The sequence below is a fragment of the Harmonia axyridis genome, chromosome 3, assembly GCF_914767665.1.
Source record: "Harmonia axyridis chromosome 3, icHarAxyr1.1, whole genome shotgun sequence".
NCBI classification, from domain to species: Eukaryota; Metazoa; Arthropoda; class Insecta; order Coleoptera; family Coccinellidae; genus Harmonia; species Harmonia axyridis.
The window spans coordinates 28968322-28991302 of NC_059503.1; the positions used below are offsets into that span (position 1 = coordinate 28968322).

At 37.8% G+C, this 22981-nt stretch overlaps 2 protein-coding genes across 3 annotated transcripts in view; one reads left to right on the forward strand and one right to left on the reverse strand.

Moving 5' to 3' along the window:
* Window positions 1-59: 59 nt before the first annotated feature.
* Window positions 60-20965, reverse strand: LOC123676579. Of its 2 annotated transcripts, none has more exons than XM_045612570.1 (17): window positions 20847-20965; window positions 20456-20715; window positions 19744-20400; window positions 17781-18002; window positions 17053-17721; window positions 14352-14515; window positions 14085-14291; window positions 13894-14029; window positions 13333-13839; window positions 12919-13279; window positions 12580-12869; window positions 12090-12527; window positions 10782-11047; window positions 8783-9164; window positions 6936-7345; window positions 4047-4764; window positions 60-154 (listed from the first exon to the last, which is right to left on the reverse strand). In XM_045612570.1, exons 1-16 carry the CDS (start codon window positions 20849-20851, stop codon window positions 4054-4056), a joined length of 5685 nt encoding a protein of 1894 aa, XP_045468526.1. In that variant the 5' UTR covers window positions 20852-20965; the 3' UTR covers window positions 60-154; window positions 4047-4053. The 2 variants fall into 2 exon arrangements, with proteins under 2 accessions (XP_045468526.1, XP_045468527.1); XM_045612571.1 differs by having other exon boundaries at window positions 60-1488.
* Window positions 20907-22981, forward strand: part of LOC123676580 — an 8814-nt gene continuing 6739 nt past the window's right edge. The window contains exons 1-8 of the mRNA XM_045612572.1: window positions 20907-21066; window positions 21128-21286; window positions 21369-21597; window positions 21830-22044; window positions 22095-22168; window positions 22221-22381; window positions 22442-22688; window positions 22745-22972. Of these exons, the coding sequence (XP_045468528.1) occupies window positions 21035-21066; window positions 21128-21286; window positions 21369-21597; window positions 21830-22044; window positions 22095-22168; window positions 22221-22381; window positions 22442-22688; window positions 22745-22972 (1345 nt within the window). The 5' untranslated portion in view covers window positions 20907-21034. The remainder of the gene's footprint in view (window positions 21067-21127; window positions 21287-21368; window positions 21598-21829; window positions 22045-22094; window positions 22169-22220; window positions 22382-22441; window positions 22689-22744; window positions 22973-22981) is intronic.

A 22981-nucleotide genomic window follows, 5' to 3' on the forward strand; every position in this document is an offset into this window, starting at 1 on the left:
TGGAGTTAGGTCACAACTTGCAGCAAGAAGACAATTATTTTTGATCAATAAAAAAATTATTCAAGACAAATTCAAAATTTATTCCTCAATCACATTAAAAATTGGTTTATATATTTTTGCTTTTAAGTGGAAATAGACTTCATTCTCTGCAATTCTGAAACAAAGAGAATATATTAATTCCTTTCTTCAGTCTTAATGGATAAGAACTCGGAATAAATGTACATATTTTATATTTGATGGTAATTTATAAATTATCTGAAGGAGGCATCAAAGACAATACTTTTCAAATCAGTAATTATGAAATTTTAACAATTGCTTCAGAGTTCACTGAAAGTCGAAGGATTAATTGTTATCACTTTTGAGTTTAAAAATGTTTTGTGCTCCGATTTCATTACCTTATCTGATTTGACTCAAATCTCTGGGTCTCTGATTTGAGTTGTAGCTCAAATTTCAGTTCTCAATAACATATGACGCGCGTGCGCGAACATGGAATTCGCAAGACCTCAATATCTGGGATTCGGTTTTTATGATATTGATGGAATTTCGTGTGAGAATTCGAGTTTTGTGCTTGTCAACACTGACTTCCGATCCTATCAAATTTCAACACACGTCACTATATAATAATTTGGATATAGTGGAATGAATATGCAACATTATTCGCAATTTATCTTAATTCTGGTAGTGTTAAATCGATATCGTGAGACATAATTCACGAATTTAATGCGTTAATGTAAATTATATCAAAATTCGAAATGTACGTTCCAAATTCCGAAAATTCGCTCCTTCGTCGCTCGTTTTCGAATTTCGCATTCGTGTTGGAGAACGAAAGGTGGTTTGTTTATGTTAATTTCAAGGATCATATCATAACTCCTGACTCCTCCTCATCCAGATGAATTAAACAATGATGTCGTACTCATAGTAAATCAATATAACCAGCGTTTGTATTTTGCATATGAAGTAAAAGTTTCATATTCAGCTTTTATACCGAAGCGATCTTGATATCCTAGAATAAAATACCCAATAGATCAAAAACAGCAAATTTTTATGAAATGTTTTATTATTTCTTTATGTTTTAGTAGAAAGTAAATTGTGAACTAAAAAAAACATTCAAACCCACCCTACCTGTGTCCGCGAGATCGGTAGGTCGTCAAAGTAAAAAATATTTATTTTTTCTCCGTATTAAATTTGCAGACACATAATAATCAGCAAAGTATTACTTTTCCTGCCTAGGCAGCAAAGTTAGGACTTTTCTGCCTAGGCAGCAAAATGATTATTCTCAATGGAAATACAACATTTGACATTGTTTGGACAAATCATGATTTTTGCCACCACCTTTATTTCTGGAGAAGTAAACTCTCAACTGGAAGCGAGTTGAACACTCTTTGACTTACGCTCGATAACTTGAAAGATCCGACTCTGTACGTCTATCAGATCAATTTGGCTTCTTCCTATATTCAAGATGAAATGGCACGAGTTCAATCTGAAATCCTGCAAATTGGCAACTTTAGAGATGAGGAGGGTCTTTTACGGATGAGAGTGTATATTTATGTTCCACAAAACGAACAAATCATCAATTATGAATAAAGTACAGGTCAAGGTTGGGAACCTGGAGCATTTTATAGTTTCTGGGATACGGGTATCATTAACTGAACACGACCTAGCAAATCTTTGCTGGCCTTTGCCACCTCACGAAACACCGTGCAAGTCTTTCAAGTTAATGTCAATACTAAATGATAAAAAGGACCAAAGTTATCCATTTCAACATTGCAGCCAACGATACTAACTGATTCTCGCTTCAGACTTGCTCGATAGTGCGACATTCGAAAATGCTGTTATTATATTATTTCGCCTTCAATCTTCCAATGAGAATATCTAAGCAGATACGTTTTCCACCTAGTCATGTAACTCATAAACATATAAACACCATATAAATACCCCTAAAAAATTAAAAAACTTAGAGATCAATGAAGAATAGCCCTTAGCTGCGAAGAAGCGAAATAACTCTTCAAATATGTTTCCTAGTTAGAAAGTTATGACGATATTGCATTTGTATCTTTTATTGCTATTTCTACTTTGAACGCCCTATAATTTGGAAACCAGTATTGGCCAGAGTCTTCTGATCATCTTTTCTTTTTAAGAGCATAAAGGTCTACAACAAACAATACTAGCATTTGAAATTAACAGAGGTAACCATTTTTCATCCATTCAGATGCCTGGTCCTTTGAAATGTGTATTTAAATGCGCCTGTAGAAAAAAGGTTATATACAGGGTGTATATGATTAACACCAAAAAATGTATATGTGAATATTAAGGAAATTTCCCCCCGGAAAAGTTACACCACTCCAAAGATTAACAAAAAAAAGGTTTCTCTTTTTTATTCTCCATGTTTATTGAGCTGAAGACACGAAACTTGGTAAATATTATTTGTCAATTGAACTACACATTTCGAAATTTTTCCAACCCTGAAGTATGCTCAGAAGGGGTTGAAATAGTCAACCCCTTAAATTAATTTTTGTTACAACTTATTTTTGGATGGAAATTTTCGCTTTGAAAAAACATGGCTGAAAAGCCCAATTTATTTACTAACATTTTTGTCACTACAAGTTTTTTCGAAAACTTGAACATTAACGAGAAAAACATTGGACATGAGCCAACCAAATCATTTTTCGACTAGGCTAAGATTTTTACAACTAAAACAATAGTGAACAAACAATGAACAGAAACCGGTCGAATATCGTCAATATGAGGCGTGTATTTAAAGTAAGGTCTCCAAGGCCATTGCAAGTAGCAAGTAGCGCTAGATGAAATCGGGCAACACTGTTGTATACGTTAGGCCCCCTCCACCAATCGACACCTGGTGGAACTTATTAGGACGCTCAGTCTTGACGTAGCAGCCATTTGCAATGGAAGTGCCGGTTGTCGCTGCCGCCAGTTGCCAGTTACGTTCAGTCATTAAGTTTTTGCACTAAAAAAAAAATTCTCCACCTATAGAAATTCATCGTCAATTGGAAGAAGTGTATGGTGAGAAATGTATGGACGTGAAAAACGTTCGAAAATGGTGTAGAGAATTTTCTGCTGGCCGACTAAACGTTCACGACGAGGAGCGCAGCGGCAGGCCGTCACACTCGGACGAAACAGTGCGGAAAGTTGAGGCGCTTGTGTTGAAAGATCGCAGGTTGACTGTCAATGAGTTGGCCGAAAAACTCTAAGATGTGTGCAGTAGAGACTCTATTCATTCAATTTTGGTGAATAACCTGCAATACCGAATATTGTCAGCCAGGTGGGTCCCGAAAATGCTTACCCCGGAGCACAAAGTCAAACGTGTCCAATGTGTCCAAGACTTTCTTGCCAGTTATGAAGAGGAAGGGGAAGAAGCCTCAAGTGACTTCCACATGTTTCCTGCTCTTGAAAAACATCGAACGATGAAGAAGTTCATGAAGCGGTCATTTGGTTCTTGCGCGAGGCGGCGGGATCGTGGTTCGAGGAGTGGATACAAAAGTTTGTCGTACGAATGAGGAAGCTCATCGAAGTGAATGGCGATTACGTAGAAAAATAGTTTAGATTTCAAGCTTTACAGCAATGTACATAACTTAGTAAATAAATGTTATTTAATGTGAAAAAAATAAATGGAGACCTTACTTTAAATACACGCCTCGTATAATGATGATATTTTGTTGAAATTTTTTTTTGTTAATCTTCGAAGGGAAGTTACTTTTCCGGGGAGAGGTTTTCCAAAAAATTTTATACCAAATACCCACCTTCATTTTCATCACAGAATAACCCCTTACATTTTTTCAGTGTTATTCAGATACAGTTAGATATTGTTGGGGAAATAACTATTAGGTAAATGCATTTTTATTTGGTTACGAGCTGATAATTAAATTGTGTGAATTTAACGGTGAAATGAATTGCGACAATGCCACCACAAAGACTCATCAAATAATTTATTCCTGGTACTTTTTGACAGTAAGTACACATAATGGGTTATATTTCATCATTGAGCTGACCAAACTAAAGCTCGGAGCTTTGGTACTTCTAGTACTTACAATATACTCAGATACATTGACAGATGCCTCCTTCAAGCCTGACCAGCACCAGCTCGTACTCTTCCTCCCTCTCTTCCTCTGCGTTCTGATCCGCGGGCAGGAGATTGTTGACCAGCCTCTGAGACAGGTCATCCAGTTTCTCGAATCTGAGCACGCAGGCGGCACCTTCCACTGCCGATCTGCATCCCAACGCTCCCCTCTGGTTTGGGTCGAAAAGGAAGTAATACCCCTTCTTGAAGAACACCCCCACCCACTGGTCCATGTAGTTCAGCATGCAGAAGTTCTCGTCCAGGAACCATTTGTCGAAGTTCCTAGTCAGCTGGTTGGCGTGGAAGCCCAGTATCGAGATCGGCTTGTATATGGTCACGTGAGCCCTGTTGTTCATTATGAAGATGTTGCGGATGATGTTCTCCAGGCCGAGCTTCTTGTTTCTGGGACTGTACGCGATGTAAGAGTCTATGTATAGCTGATCGCCGGTGTCGAGGACGGCGTCTATCTCCTTCCAGGTCCACTCGCTTATCGGCACGATGTGATTGGCAACGAACGCCACGATGCATACTGGGATGTCTTGGAGTCCTCTGGTTTTCTCCTGGTAGCAGTTTGAGGTCAGGCAGCGGGTGCCTCTGAGGATGGCCTGGCATTTTGGAATGTCGAAGTAGCCTGTCCTACCTTGCCAGTATCTTTTCTTGTCATCTTTCTTCTTCTTCTGTATCATTGCCTGTTCAAAGATGTATTGAATGAGTTCAAATATGTACTGAGCGTTATTCAAAGTGTAACACTTAGAAGGAATAATTTACCAACTTGATCTTTCACTCATGTGATGGTCTCAAAACTCGAAATTAAGAATGAAACGATAATATTTCCAAAAGAATAATCATGTGTTTGGCAACCCCGTATGTACTGTCGTAAGCATCCACGAAATGAAATAATTGAGTTCTTTGCTTGTGGCTCCACATCCCAAGCAACTCGTATTTCAACGATTTAATGTGACAAAGGGTGGCCAAAGTGGTAATACAGGGTTATTCCTTACTACAGTATGATACTTTAAAGAGTGATTCTTCAGGCCGTTTTCAGAAAAAAATGTCCTACGAACATATTTTATAAATTATTGTACATATTTTTTTTTGTATTTTTTAGATCAAACAACTAAAAATACAACTTTTCGGTTTCCTCGGTTTTCTTCATAACAAGCTTCATTTTTGAGAAAAAAAAATCACCTTTATGATTTGTCTTCAAAGCAGGTGCTCATGATACATATACTGTAAAGTAGCTTCAATTTTTTCTCGAAAACGAAGCTAGATACGAAGAAAACTCAAGAGACTGAAAAGTTGTATTTATAAGTGCTTAATCTTGAAAATTTAAAACCAAAAGAAACCAGTGGCGTACTTTTTCCTCAATTTTGGCTGTTGTGGCTTTTTTAAAAGAACCTAGCGAATCACCCATGCAGTTTCGTATAGTTGTTAGGAATCACCCTGTATATTGTACATGCTCACAGAGGAAAATGCCTGAATGTGGTGAACGAGATAGCAAAATATTAGAGCCTTTTTTCTTCGAGAAGTTTAACGAGGATTATGGAGACATGTGTTGTATAGAGCATAACGAACGTTTGTCATACTGTCTCGAATGAAGAATGATGCTGATTGAGTAACATAGGCAAAAGCCCACAAACTCCTACTTCCACATTACAAACCTATCAAAAGAAAAAACCATAACATGTCACTGAGCACTGCACGTTTTACCCTTTTAAGGAAGAATTCTGCATGCTCAGATAAAATTACTTTCGTCACTGAAGATATGATTTCGCCTTTCTTCACAATGGATAATGGTTTGAAGTAGAAAGAAGTAATTTCAAAGGGTCGATGCGTAGTATACTTACACATGGTGCTTACTTTTTTCTTCATATCATTGGTCAGCGATTTGATGCCCACTAGTAGATGAAAGGGTTTCCTATAGCTAATTAGTGTGGAAAACGTATATCTTTTCAGTTGCTCTTGTTCGCCCATACACGCGTACACATATTACAGTCATTGAGTATAATTAAGATGTCTAGAAATACTGGGGTGCCCACTCACTCTCGAGATAGTTTGAAATAAGATGCATAGTGCATCTTAGTTTGAAATAAAACTAACAAATTTTGAAGGGAACAGCCTAAGAACAGCCTTCTTGGATTTCGAGGTGATTGCCGGTACTTCACTAGATTCTAGCATCGTTTCCTATGGCGCTCACATCGAATCATCAAATCAAATATTCCAAGGGTATATTCCCATTTTATTAATAGCGCCACCAAGGAAGAAAAGGGAAGTACAAGTAGGGACGTCTTCAACTCACCAGAATTATGTTAAACGCAATCAAATTATTGTATAAACCAGTATTTTAGACATCTTAAGTACAATCAAGACGAGAACAGTGGACAAAGCGATTGCTGGAGTGGAGACCACGAGCAGACAAAAGGAGTAGAGGAAGACCGCCTACACGATGGACGGACGACATAAAAAGAATATCTAATAACTGGATTCGGACAGCGCAGGACAGAAGCGAGTGGAATAAAATGGGAGAGACCTATGTCCAACAATGGACGCAAAGGGTTGTATGATGATGATGATGAAGTATAATCAATACAGTTGATAGATGAGAACAAACATCTCCATAGGCAACAATTCTACCTCTGTCAAAGCCTTAACATTGGACAATTCAGACGTCTTCGAACTCGTGCAATTTTGTTATTCTGTCAGATGGAAGCGCAATAGCTTTTTCAGAAAAGTAACACATGAAAATTCGTTTTCGCAACAAACTAATGGAAATCAAACATTTATCCAGATACCACAGTATGTATCAACTACTAGTCAGTTACCAAAAATCATGAATATGAATATTATTGAAAAATCTCACCCTCTTCTTGGCGGTTTTCTTCTCTTCTATGGTGGTTTGATGGGCCAGTTTTTTCATCAAACTCTGCTTGTCATCGCAACATCCTTCCGTTGTCCCAGTTTTCTTCTTTGCCTTGGACGTCTTGAACGGACCCACGGTGATCTCAACGGGCAAGATAGTGTACTGATGATGTTTGTCTTGAGGGTCTTTTATACATGCGAGGATGTGGTCTGCAGCCATTTTAGGGGAAGCAAAAGTGAGAACACAGGCGACACCATGTGGCGAAGGTAGACCGGTCGGTCCTCTTTTGTTAGGGTCGAACATGTACAATATAGAATGACCATCATTTTCCTGTTCCCAGATGGCGTAACAAATGTTTGGTGGTGAATATATGATACCGTGGGTGTTTTCCATGAAGAATCGTTCCAAACCTGGAATGGAATATAATATATTGTAACGAACTAGCAAGCCCTACGCCATTGCCTCTTTTTAGAAGGTACCGGACGCACCGAGAGCTCGATACAAAGATCAAGTCCCTTCTAGAGAGAGATGCCAGCGGTATATAAACCTATGGAGTCGCAGAGGAGGGCAGTGTCGACGTAAACGACAGTCAGTGTCGTACACTCAAGTAGATATAAGTTGTGGAAATAAATTAATGTAGTAGTTGAAATAAATCATCTGTAAATACTTGTTTAGGGTTGTGTATCTGAAATAAATTAGTGTTAGTAAGAATAACCGATTTGATTAACCGAAGAACGTAACAATTGGGGTCAGGTGTGGGGTTCACGTGTGATATTCTCGTGGAAATTTTTATGGACAGTATTGTGAACATTTTTGTGCCCATTTTTTTTTAATGCCAATTACGAGATCACGAAAATGGATCAGACAAGTTTGGAATTCTTTAAGCAAGCTTTGAAGCAACTGCAGGATGACCATACAGAAATGAGGGATAATATTAAATCCTTACGAAATACAATGAAGGAAGCTTTAAAACTTTACAAAATGAAATGAAGGACAATAGTAGAGAAATGGTGGGTAACATGAAATCTTCAGAGAATACTTGGAATGAGGTTGTATCGAAGAAATTGGAGGGTCAAGAAAGGAACCAGAATAATCAGAAAGCTTCAAAAAGGATAGACTGGATAGGAAAAAAGAACGTTTGCAAATGGCTGAAGCCAGGAGACTGAAACTGGAAGAATCCAGGGCTCTTCAGAAATTCCTGAAGAATGTATGCAGCGTGGAGATCTGGTTGAACCTAAAGCTCCAGATAGCGGCAGATGAGAGCTGTAGGGAACCTCATAACCTGAAAAGTAAAATCCAGAAACATTCTACGTTTGAGGGAGAGGTTATGACCGGCGATGAAAGAGTGCAAAGCGTAATAAACGAGGGACAAGAGTTGCTACATTCGAATCACTATGCCAAAGATGAGATAGTTATAAAGCTGGAAGAAATCAAAGAGAATTGGAAGATACTGTTGAAACTCAAGTAGATCAAATGGGAAAAACTGAACGAGGCATATCAAGCACTGCTCTTCAGCAGGTTTGGTTAAGTGAAGTCGAGATTCAAGTTAGCTCTAACGATTTTGGAAACTTCTTAGCTTCAATAAACAACATTCTATATGCAAGGAAAATGACTACCAACAGCACCAATGTTGTTTGGATGAAGAGGAAGTCCTTCAGTATAAATATGACAGCTTATTCTGTAAACAAATACACAAACCAGTCACTGCACATATACGGGGAAACAGAGTTTTTGCTGAGGTTTTTATCTTTACTCTCGTATTATACGTTATTTTTTGTACTACTTTCGGAACCGCGAAATGGTTAACCCTTCACGTCCATATTACTCCATAAACTTGATCCCCTTACCTTGTCTCAGATTCAACACTACTGTATCCCTAATGTCCAGAATGCCGGCTTGGTCGCTGTTTCTTATCTGCAGATTGGCCTGCAGTACACCGACCCTGTAGTCTTTGGCAACGTTGTGGGGATCCATGGTGTCCTCCCACGGATTGAAATCAGGCTCGGCCACCATCATCGTGTGATTGAAGAGTTCGTCCGCCACGCAGATCACCTCGTCCACTATTGGCTTAGCCCAGGTCTCCGGTTTGTGGATCAGAGACATGGTCAGGGCGATATAGGCCACCGGCGCGCTGAGCACGTTCTCTCCTCTGCCGAATTTGGGATCGTCCTGGCTGTAACTTCCGCGCAGGATCGTTTTGCCGGGAATTACCTCGGTGAAGCCGGATATCTGCAAGATAGAGAAATTATCAAGGACAAATCAGGAGGTTTGGAACGCTCGTTCATTGAAGCGCCTATTGGGACAACTGTTGTGTATATCATAGGAGATTTCGTTTGAAGCTTGAAATCGTTATTTCATAAATACATGCAAGACCACCACTCGATGAGCTCTGTTTTCACGTAAGAATTATTTCGAATTGTACAATTCGCAATTTGATTTGGCTCTCATATTTTCGAAAATAGGTTACCAGGGAAAATCAATAAGAATTTTTGGAAAAATACTTTGCCTGGTTTGTTAAAAAACATTCCAATGGAAACATTGTCGTTGCAACTTGATTGAGCTTCTGCTCACTATTTAAGAGAAGTGTGCGAAAAGTGTGAAACTTTTGAAAACAGATGAATTGGCAGGGGTGGACATGTGGCTTGGTTTCATCGATCCCCTGATCTGACTCCCTTCGATTATTTATTTCGGCGAGAGATTGACAGTTAGGAGCAATTGCTGCAAGGAATGGTGCTTGCAACATTATTAAATTCCAACCGAATACGATAGCGGAATCTGTGAAAGAACTATATCAATGTGCTCAAAACTATAATGAAATGGAGGGATATCATTCTGAACAATTTCTAAACTGAGAATTTTCTTATTATTCTCCCAAGTTAAAATATTTTCAATTTATTTGATGTTTTTGTCTATTCATTCTCCAGTTTGTTGATTTAAAGTTTTCTCAAATAAATTCATTCAATTTCTACAAGCACTTTTTTCTACTTTTTATATCTCGAACTGAACTCAAACACTCGTATTCTTTTGCTGTCATAAGTGAGGTGAAAACCTCAGAATTTATTAACTATGAAATTTCACTCATAAGGAAATGTTGTTTGATCACCCTGTATGACGGTGCCATCAAAGATTTGGAATTTTTATAATGAAATCATTCTTTGTGCTCTCGGAAACGAAAAAAAATCATAATGTTCACGTAAAGGGTGATCCAATATTCAAAAAAATAGAAAAAGTATAAAATTTTACTAATCTGTATATGATTTATTCGATTTCAGAAATATTGAAGGAAGGCGATAGTAAAGGCTGATAAAAATTCAAAATTTGGATTTATTCGGTCGATTAGTTAAAGAGTTATTAATTGTGAAATTTCACTCAAAAGATGAACATCAGGCAGGGGTAGCAATGTCCGGCAATGGATGTTATCCCTAAGAAAATATAAAAAATTGAGCTTTATACTTTAACTAATCCAAGGTACCATTTTATACACTTTTACTATCTGTTACCAGCCAAGGTAACCACAATCCAAACTGTAGAGTCGCCGGTTGTCTTTACCTGTTTGAGGGACATGCACAGAAAACCTGTCGTGGGCCCTTTAGCTATTAGAAATTTAAGGGTTTTAACTATTTCGACAACACCCCATCTAAGAAGAATAATATGCTGCCACTGGCCGACATTAACTTAAACGAATTAGCAAAAGTAAACAAAAAATATTTTTTTGGTTCTTACACCATCAAAAAAATTTATATTTTTTAGGTACTCTTAGTTTTTAATGTCCAAAGTGAATATGTGATATTCAAATGAATTCATAAATGAAAGAATGTAACTCACCAGGACTACATTCATTCTCACCTTAATGGGTTGTGCAGCTCCAGCTTTTTCCATGATATCCTTCGTCCTCTGGTAGCGTTCTTCGTTCATGGTCACCTGGTGGACAGTGAAGACGTTGAGCCCCTCGATCGGTATGTTCTGAAGAAATATATCAGCCAGAAGTTCCGTTTTCAGATATCTGGTAATGCAGGGGTAACCGATAGGGGATCTAGCTCCGGTGATTCCAGTATTGTGAGGATCGAACATGTAGTAAACAGTGGACCCTTTCCAGACTCCGACAGAGTATCCTAGAAAGGTAGACCATTTAGGTGAATTTGATCATTAATGAAAATTCATCAAGATACGAGGTGTGACAGCATAACTCCCGTTTTCAAGAACAAAAAAGTAAAATTAGAATTTGAATAGTTTTATTTATTTTTATAATGTAGGCATATATCTGATGTTTGGTTTCACTTATTTTTTGAAGATTAGGTAAGTGACTTCATTCTTTGTCCATACACAATTAGACTTTTGAGGTTTGTCATGATTCTGTTCATCAAATCAGACTTTATTTAGGCGAATCCTGCATATTGGCCTTCAAATCTTGTAGAGTCTTTAGACAGACAAATAAATGGAAATGGGCTTCATCACTAAAAAAACATAAGTGTCTTTTGAGGAACGATTCCACAGGCGTTCCTCTTAGGATTGAAGTCACGTTTAGAGAATTTCTGCACAACTGCCATCTTGTATGGATGAAAATGAAGATCATCATGAAGAATTTTTCTCAAAGAACGAGAGGAAAATACAAGAGCAGACGGTCCGGGACCTTTTGATAACTATCCGCTTCCTGAGTCAGAAAACACCTGAAATCTGCGGTGAAAAGAAATCAATTCAATTTTCCTGATGAATCCCTGAGGATTTCCTTCTAAAACGACAAGTCGATAACAACCCTGTTGAAAAGACTCTTCTATGAAAGAAATAACTTAACAACATAACCTCACGACAGAGATCATGATAGAGTTACAATATTGTTACACACAAAGAGAATAAAAAGGTTAATAGGCAAATAGATGCCTAGAACATTAGGAACAGCAGATTAGCTCATTTTAGCTAGAATTCTCAGCTGATGAGTCGAATCAAAGAGGATCGTGTGGGTGTTGAATGTCAAGTCTAGGAATATTACTTTCAAGAGAACGACGTAACATGCTGTCAGTTGCAGAAATACTGAGTTATAATTATATTTAGCTAAATACAATATACTGCAGTATTATGTGAATGGGCTTTACTTATTAATTCTAACGCACTATTTAAATCAACTTTCATGGAAGATAAAACAATTCATCATTTTACCTTTACTTTCGATTATACCGTAGAAGGAGATTTGGAAGAGTTTGTTCAAGGCTCGATGAACGTCTAGAATATCCGGGCTCGTTTTGGCAGTCGTATCTCCCTTGAGAATATTCTTGGTGACGGTCCAGTTTACCTTGGAATCGCCAATGACGAATGATTTCGGGTAGGACTCTATTTCGTATTTATCGTTTTTGATTATGGCTTTGATCTCGTCCTCCAGGAGATTGAGCGTTTTATCCTGAGCAAGCGCCTCTTTGCGCAAGCGCTTGGTGTACGTAAGCAAACGATCTCCATATGATAGTATCGAGGTGAGGTGTTGAGGTTTCATTTTGCTCATAGCGTAGAGCTTGGCGAATGCCAAGGCGGATATGATACTGGGATACACCTGCTTGCCCCTATTCTCTTCCGGGAACATCTCGTTCTTAAGATCGATTTGCCCTTGAAAGATATAGAAATAGATTGGTTTCTAAAAGTTGCAAGATTCACTCACCTCTTAATATCCAGTGACCGTGGTCCAACTCCACGAAGTTGTACCAGTTGCCGGAGTAGCTGTCCTTTCTCTCACCGAAGTCCTTATTGAAGATCTCTTTCACGAGAGGGATGTTTTTAATCTCCACCTTGTTTATGGTGAACGGCATCATAGACCTCTGATTGGGTCTAGTGTTCTCGAGGATGTGATTCACAACGTCTTCAAGGTTGTAGAAAAAGAGTATGCAAGCCTTACCCTCGGCATCAGGGTCTTCTGGCTCTTCTTCGTCTTCTTCAAATACCCCCTCACCGCTGAAATGAACCAGTTCAAAAATGAGTATCTATATAATCAAGGACTCACCTAGATCTAGGCCTTTTTGGTTTTTCTTCTTCTTTCTCTTCCTCTTCACCCAAATCTCCACCACCCTCTTCCGTTGCAGGTTCCCCTGCCTTGGGTGCCTTAGCAGGTTCCTCGGCACCACCTTCGCCGGCCTCCACTTCTGGAGCTTCTACCTTAGCGCTCCAGGCATCTTTTCCGATGACTTGACCATTTGCGTCTCGTGGGTAAGGATCGAAAATATAGAAGAGATTTTGGTCCTTCCAAACCGACACGGTTATATTCTCTGTTTCCACCAATATCTCTAAGTAGTTTTGATCTGTTATCTTGTCGTTTGCCGTATAGTAATCGGTGATCGTTTGTGCTAGACCGTCTTCGACAAAACCTATGAACAATAGTAGGAGTATAAACAAGTTAAGTATCAACCAAAGTTTCCACCTTCAGCAAGCAGCTGTAAATTCAGTTCCATCTTGTTCAAGCCAATCTTGAAATTGTTCATCAAGTACTTCGAGACTATCCCCTTGTCCTCCTCGATTACTTCAGGGTTTGCTTCGTATTCCGCCATACATTGCTCAAAATATTTGTGCCCTATATCTAGGATGATCTCTAGGGTATCTTCATTCCATTTGGAGCTCGGCCTTAGTCTATTCATGCCCAGCGCAGCAATGCACATTGGTACCGTTTGTTTACCCGCGTTAAATTCGTACTTTTTGTTCTTGCAGCTCGACTTGGACGCCAGTATTGCAATGTCTTGGTTGTCTCCCATTTGCTTAAAGTTGTTCAAAGGTAACCTTACTGTGCCTCCTTCCTCTTCTGCCTCCAACAGGTTGACATTGACAGAACTGATGTTGAAGTAGCTGAGCTTGTCAGGCTTCAGGTTGGTCTCAATGGTTTTGGAAAGTTCGTCGACAGTAAGTACTCGCATTACGCAGGCAGTTCCGTAACCTGCAGAAAGCTTGTAGACATCAGTTACTGTTTCGAAAACTCTTCACAACCTACCTGCTATAATCCCCTTCTCATCTAGGCTATGGGAGTCGAAGACGAAATAGTCACCGTTGATTCTCCAAACACCGAGGGATATATTTCTGCAGGTCAGGACGCCGAAGTCGAATTCTTGGAAGAATTTCATGAGACCCTGAAAACAATCACCGACGAATATAGACAATGTAGAAGACATCACGTAAATGTACCGTCTTCACGTTGAGGACATCTCCACGGTCAGGATAACCCAGAATGCCGTTCACACAGCAATCTATAATGTCGAACACGACCTCCTTATTACTGAACGAAAAGTTTCTGTTCAACTCATCAACCATCAGCATCTTGCTGACGAAATTATTGGTCTCTTTTAAGCGTTCTACTGTGGCCCTATAAAACTCGTCACCGGACATGAGAACCTACGATAAGGATGTATTATGAATATTGAGTGAAATCTTTAAGTTGATCAAGAGCCTCACTTGATCTATAGTCTTCTTACTCCACTTATCAGCTTCCTTGATCTGCAGAAATGCTATGGACATCACAGCGTTAGCCGTGCATTGGGAGTTCCTGCTTTCGGCTGAGAAAACGTGGCTGCTTTGATTCAAGGTGCCTCTCAATATCCATTTGCCCTTGACTATGCCTATGAAAAAAAATAGACTCTGGAGGGAAAGTGCTTCGTTAGAAACTATGAGAGAATAGCTAGTTGTTTGACTAGGTAGCCAGTACTAGATTAACTGCCGCGAATTATAGTTCATAGCCAAGCGTAGCTAAGGCAGTCAATCTAATTTGTTGAACATATAATTTTTTCTCCAATTGCCTATAATGATATAGGATATTGAATTTAAAAAATATTATAATTCCCACAACGTTTGTATTTTTTGTTTAGTGATATATTGAAACAAAATTTGATAGAAATCGCAATTGTTGGAATGGTTGGTTGCTATGATATGAAGATATAATAATAATATTTATTCACACTCTAAAAATATAAATACTGTGACAACTCCGACCCATCATACTTTACATGGAGTGTTACAGATTCAAAATTAGTTAAATATATAAAAACAAATAATGAAATCTACAGAAATACAGATATTTTCAACATTTCCTGAGATGAACTATTAAAACTGATCATTCCAGTATTCCTCCATCGAGTAGTGGGCCTTTCGAACATATCATATACGTGGCCACTGACAGTCTTTTGACGAGATCTTCTGTATATATAGTGAATATTAGATTTGGTTGCAGAAACACGCCTAGGAACTTGAGGGCAGCGCTTGTTTTCAGGATAGTATCGGTAGATATCGAGTTTTTCTTTATTCGGTTTTAACCTTTTTGTATGAATCCACATCTCCGCCTGATTGTGTCTTTTCTTTAAGCTGTTTTACGGATTTGCCAAACATGAGGAAGGAAGTATCGTTTACACAAAAATAAGTTCTGAATATACGCTTGATGGTAGATCATTAATGTACAGAAGAAACAGCACCGGTCCCAATACAGACCCCTGAGGAACCCCACACTCAACCAATTTCCATCTCGAACATTTTCCTTGAACTAATACGTTCTGTGTTCTTTTTTGCAGGTAGCTCATTATTAGCTTCAACGCCTCTGATATCATAGACTGTAACTTTTGTTTCAAGACTTCGTGATTTATGGAGTGGAATGCCTTGCTCGAATCGCATGCTATTAATTTATTCTTCTTCTTTCTGCCAAATGCGTAAGCCACACCTATCAGTAAAGAAGATATTACTATATTTGTGGATTTATTTTTTGGAAACCATGTTATTTCTTGCAGACTATATAAACTTTTGAAGAAATTGGTAAATATATTTTTATAGCCATCTCTATTATCTTAAAGCGACTGGTAAGAATCGCAATTGATCTATAATTCAAAGCTGTGATTCTTTCCCCTCCTTAAAATATTATTATTTTTGATTTCTTCTGAGAAATATCCAACGGCAGCATTCGTGATGGTATATGCCAGCGACTTTGCGATGCTCGTAGAACCTGCTTCATTGAGCTTGGTGAAATATTATACATGTTTCTGCAATCCTTCGCTTTGAGTTTCCTTCCAATCTTCAAAACATCTGTTATTGTAGTATTCCCGTATACTGAGTATATTGAGTTCTACAATGACCTCCCTATTTTCTTTTGAAGCTCATTAACACATACATCAACTCTTTGACAGCTCTGCTCAGTCAAAGATCCATTCTGCACAAAATAGTTATTTCATTCCTCTGGGCCCATTTCTAGTCTAGATTTTTTCTCCTTACTGCATTGTCCTTTATCACTTTCCATACTGCTTTATTTTCAACATTTCTGTTTCCGGGATCTCCTTTTCTTTTTAATTTCTGCTATTTTGTCCTTATACAATTTCCTACAGATATTGTAAGCTTTCCTACTGGCATCATCTCGTCTACTATGCATTATAATAGATTGTGCATCCAACCTATTTTGGAGTGTTTTTATTTCCTTATTCATCTTAAATGTTGATCTTGAAGTCCCCTCTTCTACAGTTTCAATTTTTTGTGGCCAAGTATTTTCAAATATCTCCAGAAATCTTATCCAAAATTTTTCAAAAAGTAATTAGAAGTCCTTAATAAAAATAGTTTGAAAACTTGAAACATTTTTGATAGTTTTGTGGAAAAATATCCGTATATTTATATTATGGACAGTGATAGCGACTTAGAAGTACTTATTTCTTCAGAAATAAGCGAATTGGCATAATATCGCCCAATATTGTATATTGAGTTTAATATGTTGCCGGAGAAGTCTCGTATGAAATATGAAGGAAATTATAAACGATTAATGGATTATTACTTATTTTGCTGAAACAATGAAGTCCTACACTTTGGTCTGTTTATTCCATGTTGAAGAAAACTATGAATGTAGTGATTTTAGTATTAATGATGATAAAAACTAAAAATATGTTTTTCAAATTCTTGTTAAAAGTATTATGTAATATGCTAATAAATTTTTCTTGTCAGAAAATGTCAAATTTTTATTCGCATTGAAAATATTCATTTTGCTGCCTTGATACTTGGTACAAAAGTCCTCAATTTGCTGATGTATTTCTGCAAAATTAATATTTGCTCTGAATCGGAGAAAGGGATTTTAATATTCCTAAAGATAAATTATTTATTATGAATTCAAAAATACTCAAACCATCAAACTCACCTTGAAAGTTGTTCCAATTCTCAGGTTTGCCCACATAATCCTCCACAATCACCTTGCTCAGGTGAAAATCATTTCTTCTTAGCTCCTTCGGTAGATTTTCGACGTACAACCTCACCAGATCCTTCAGTGTAGAGAACCAGGTGACACAAGCTGTTCCCAGTTCGGCGTTTGACTTCGCCTTGTCAATTGCCCTTCCCTTATCATCTCTTTCATTTGGATCGTACATGTAATACCTATTGTCCTCGTACCAAACGGCTAGTGTTACCGGTCCGTTGACCACGCAGCAGTCGTAGGTTCTTAGGAATGTCATCAGGGCGGGTAATAAGTCCAAAACACCCTCCACGTCTGATTCTAGCTTACCAAGTAGCGCCAATTCCTCGTAGTCAAGGGTATACTGCCCTGGAGGATGGACAATCTTGTCGACGATGTTCGACAAACCAAAGGGTCCTTCCGTTTTTGTTTTTGTTGACTTATGGTGGATGACTTCACCCAGTTTCAAAATATCGTTGACGTATTTCTTGATCCAGTGATGAGTAGGGGCACAACGTCGCATCACCAGGGCAGCAACCGCTTGGGAGAGGCTCTGTTCACCGTCACGAAACCTGGAGAACTTTTTATCTAATTGGTGGGTGGCGGCGCGGATGATACCCATCTTAGAGTCTTCTAGGACTGAGTCGGAAAAGGCATGAAGTTGTAAGGCATCATCTCACGAGTGGGATAAAACTCACCCGTGAAAAACGTGATACTTTTTTGCAAATGGGGCTCCATCGGTATCTTGCATCTTTCTTCCAACCTCTTCAAGGCGGTGAGACTTTTTGTGGTTTGTACTTCCAAGTCCGGTGAAATCTCTTCAGCTCTACGCATGTTCTCAATGGATTTCTCCGACCTGATTTCAACTGGAGCATCTTCTTTTTTGTTTTTGGCTTTCTGTAAGGCTTGTTTGCGGGCTTCTGTGATATAACATATATTATTAGTGTTTATGATTACCTATACACTATTTTCGAAATGAAAATATTTCAGAGTGTAGTTGACAGTTTCACGACGGGTTTTATAAAACTTTGATTGGGAGCTTTCAGCAGAAAGATCAGTAGCTTAAGTAGCTCCGATACGGAGAGTTATCAGTTTGGTACCGTTAGTATTCTTTGCTGGACGAGTTGCTCCTTTTCTTGACAGCAATATGTTTTCGAATATGTTATTGAAATAAAAATTTTTGACGACATTGTTTACTCATATCTATAATGTGAGAAAAAGAGGTTTGATAAGGAAGTTTGAACCAAATTTTTTTTATTACCAATTCGATTGGTCTTATCTAATACTGGGTGTTCCTGAATTGGAGTTACGAAGGAAAATGAGAGATTCCTTGGATAATTTTGAAAATAGAATGGCCATTAACGTGAGCCCGCAAACACTTTATTTTCGAGATACAGGGTGTTTCTTGTAGCTATCTTTTTGTGATGTTTAACCAGTTTATCGAATCTTTATTAATCTTCGCTACAGAGTTGGACAGTTGGTGAATAAGTACCAAAACTTATGATTAATTTATTTATCACAGCTACTAGAGAGCTGTTTGAATTTTTTTCTCAAAATCGATTGCAAATACGACAAACCTAAAACAAACCAAAAATTGTAGTACTAAACCTGAGTTTTTTTTTGAAATTTTTTCAAACAATTAGTGGTTCACAAAAAAAATAATTCTGGAGGAAAGAAGCAGGCACCCTCCAGAAAATATTCACCCCGTAGATTTGCATTCATAATTAGAAATCACATGATGAAAACTTCAAATTGCAATATCTATGCCAATTCAAGTTAGATATCTTGTGAAGGGAAGGGAACACTAACAACTGTATCTCAAAAACAAAGCGTTGCGGACTCATGTACTTTGTTCTTGAAATGATCCGAGAAATTTGTCATTTTCATTTGTACTTCCAATTTAGGAACACCCTGTAGATATAGTCAATTCAAAACAGATGTCTTCACAAATAAATTGCAATTTGAATGAAACACAATGAATTATATAACACAGCCCAGACAATTTTTCGATTCGAATTACTCAATTCAGTTCTTTGATAACTATATATTGAAATTTTGGGACGAGAATGATACAAAAAACCGAAAACAAAGGTTAAGTGTATACCGATGACGAATGCTAAAATCACAGATGGTTAATAATAATAGGCGATGCCGAGAAAACGGGTAGATAAAGGAAAATAATAAACCTCGGACAAAGACGAGCTCGTAGTGCAATAAAAGATCTCATCTGGAAAGCGATAATAAACTCATAAACAGCAAAGAGATCCGATTTTTTACTGAGCAGTCGATTTCAAAGGAAAGTAAAATGATTACTATTGGTTCACTTTATGGAGAAATTTTCATTCTTCGTGTTTGCGAGATTTCTAAAATTTTATATTTCGAAAATCTTGCTGGGGAGTAATTACCCCCGATATCCTCCCCATTTCTACGCTCTCGCTAAAAACCTCTATGTGAAATATGCATTTGCATCGAAATCTTACTTCATGCTTTAATTTATTTTCGACTTATTGAAAACTCTCAACTATACCTACATTCATTGATGCAACAGCAGTAGTAAAAGTGGTTTCAGAAATACCTACTAAAAGCAAACTCACCATAAACTAATCACTCACCTAAAGTAAATTCATAACAGAAAAGTTGCATATTGAATAGCAATCTGACCTTTAGCCTGATATGTTTTCGAAGCTTCCTTCAATTTCTCTAAATCCTCGGCCTGCCTTTTGATATCGTCCAAATTCTCCGGCGCCTTCAAAGACATCATCTGACACCTTATCAGCTCTAAAGGCCATATTTTCAACCTCAAAGTGTTTCCTTTGATATTCTCATTCACAATGAATTCGGCCATAGTTTGAATCTTTATGAATCGCACGCAGATCGAGAATCCTGTTGACACAAGTCCATGCCACTTTTCACCATCCTTTTGATGTTCCGTAGGGTCAAACAAAAAGAACGCGCTGTCGTATTTCCAAATGGCTATATGATTTTTCTCTATCTTCATAGCGCCGCAATGATGCTTTTCTAGGAATTCAGTCAATGTGGAAGTGAGTGTTCCTACTTGATCATGTTCAACAGATACAACCAATGATGTGGGTTCTTTGGGATTTACTACTTGGAAGGTAATCATATACCTGTGGAGGTAGAACGTAGGATACACTTGGGTCACAGTTAAGGAGCCCAAAGATCTGTCTCCGATCTTAAGAATGCTTTTCTCGTAGAGTTTGTCCCCAACAAAGAGAATTTGGTTCATGACGTTGAAGTCCCATTGCTCCATCTTGAATATATTTGCCATTATGCAGGCCACTATACAGTTGCAGGATCCTGTAAGATTGATATCGATATATCAAGAGTTTATAGCGATCAAAAATGAACATACCTTGCATTCCATTGGTTTTCAACCTGAATCTTTTGTGCGTCTGACTGAAAGAACCAGCCAACACATATCTGCTATTTTGGTAAAGAACGAACTTATGCCATATCCTTACTAAACTTGAAATCTTAAGGGGCTGACTTATACCTTTAGGTTTGACATAGGCGGGGACTCTTGGCTCCTTCGGTCTTTCATCAGGTGGTATCCATTTTTTTCTTGGTACAGGAGGATACTCGATCTTCACCTTCTTAAAAGCTGATTTTGGTCTGAGAAAATAAGGTTTTGGATAAGATGAGCCATTTATTATGAGGTTTCTGAAAACTTGGCGGAGATATTTTATAGCTGCAGAGCCTTTTTTAGGGAAGATGAATCGAGGAAGTTCTTCAATTCTACTTACGCCATTGCAAGACCTAAAAATCCGAGTAAAAACACTTCAAATTTTGAAATTCAAAAGAAAACTTTCAGCATCACATAAAATTTTGACATTTAGAGAAACAAATTCGTTTTACTTTTGACGGACAAACAATGTCAATTTTACTAAAATTAGAAGTTATTTTATAAATTTTTGTAGTTGTCTTCCTCGAGATGAAGAAAATAAAACACACCAAAAATAATAAGTATGTGAATTCCCTAATGTAAAGAAGAAAAAGTTCAATGGAATATTATACTCTTTTACAGGTGTGATTCGATTTTTTCTTTCGGTAATAGTCTTAAACTAAAGCCTGATCAAGCAGCTAATGAAGATCCCGTTTTGAAAGCCAGAAAAAAGAAGAAAAAACCCGTGCCTGCAGAATCTGGATCATCTGGGAAACCTGCAAAGGAAGCACCATCCTTTGGGTAAAGACATTTTTCTATGCTCTCTAAAATAAATTTATATGCTAAGTATATATTGCTATAATCAAAACTTGCTTCGTTCCAGATACAGGCAAGAAGTCAAAAGCCACTGCCACGGCAACGAACCAGTTCTTGCATATGGAGATCCTAAAAAACCCTACTCTCCTCCACGTTTTCTTCCTCCCAAAACTAAGAAGTACTTGAAAAGTAGAGAAGAAGCCAAAAAGAAATATGAAGAAGATATCAATTTTTGTAAGCATATCATGGAGGCTACTAACATGCCAAAATTACCAGCTAAAGAGAGAATACTGCAGGTAAGAATGCCACCAAAACCACCTAAGGAAAAAAAGGTGTTATATTCTTACGATATATCACCATATGGCTTATAATTTTATCGAAATGTAAAAAATTCAATAAACTTGGAGGATGACTATTCGTGCGTTTTAATTACTAGTTTTAATGAATATTCAATCAAAAATACTGAAAATAATATGAAGAAGTGAATTAGTTATTGAATTAAAAAATAATGCAAAAGGAACATTGCAGATTACCATACCATCCCCAGAACAGAGTGCAGCGAAAGTTCAGCCAAGAGGTCTGTCCCCAACTATAAGTACAGTGGTACCAATAGCACCAAACCCAAAGGAACTGGAACTGAAAAAACCAAAGAGTGGTATTATTGTGAACGAGACTCAAAAAATAGATGATTATGACAGCTTCGATCTGGTGTATAGAAGACAACCAAGGCCAGGATTTGAACGGTAAACAGACCTTTAAATTGGTATTAATATTTCAGAATTTAATTTTTCAGAGAATTAAAGGCCCTGAGAAAGAAAGAGAAGAAGAAACAACTAGAATCAATTAATGAAGAAGACGAGAGAAGAGGTATGATAATAAGGAAAAAGTAACATTATAACTAAATTAAATTTTTCTCGAGATCTGGAGGCACTGATGGAAAAGGAATTATTGGAACATGCCCTTCAAGGGGAGGGCGAAGAAGCAGCAACGAGACTCATGGATGAGATGGTCGATGAGGGTGAAGAGGAAGGTGAAGGTGAAGGCGAATTGACGAAGGTGTTTAGGAAAAAAGTGGAACAGGTAATAGAATACAATGGATTATTGTTAGGAAGCAAATAATTAATTCATTGTTTACTTTAGATGTCTTCATCTACGTCTTATCGTGCGAAGGACTTTGGAGGTGAAGAAGAAGAGGAAAAGCCAGAGAAACTTCCTCCCATTGGACAGATGACGCAAAAGTTCAGAAGAGGTTCTGAGATCGATAGGTTCACGATACCACCACCGAAAATCAAAAGGGGTACATTAGAGAGTCATTCTTTCACGAAGATTCAACAAACAACCCTCAAAGATTTCTTTTATGGCACTATAGCAGGAACTATGCATCAAGGTATGCGTTCTATATAGAATTTGCGAAACGTATCCTAATTCATTTGATTCGGCCAGCTGCGAAGCATTTGCCAGAACAGATAAAAAATAATCAAGGATTGACAATGCCGGTAACTGCTTACTGTTACGCTCTTTTGAAACATCCAAGCGCATGGGATGAAAAAGATGTTGACGAAATTATAGAAGCTGGAAACGCCATGTACATGGAATGTCTCTTCAAAATGCATAAGAACAATGGACCTGTAAAACTTAGTCCAGATGATTTACCACGATACTGCTATCTATGTAATTATT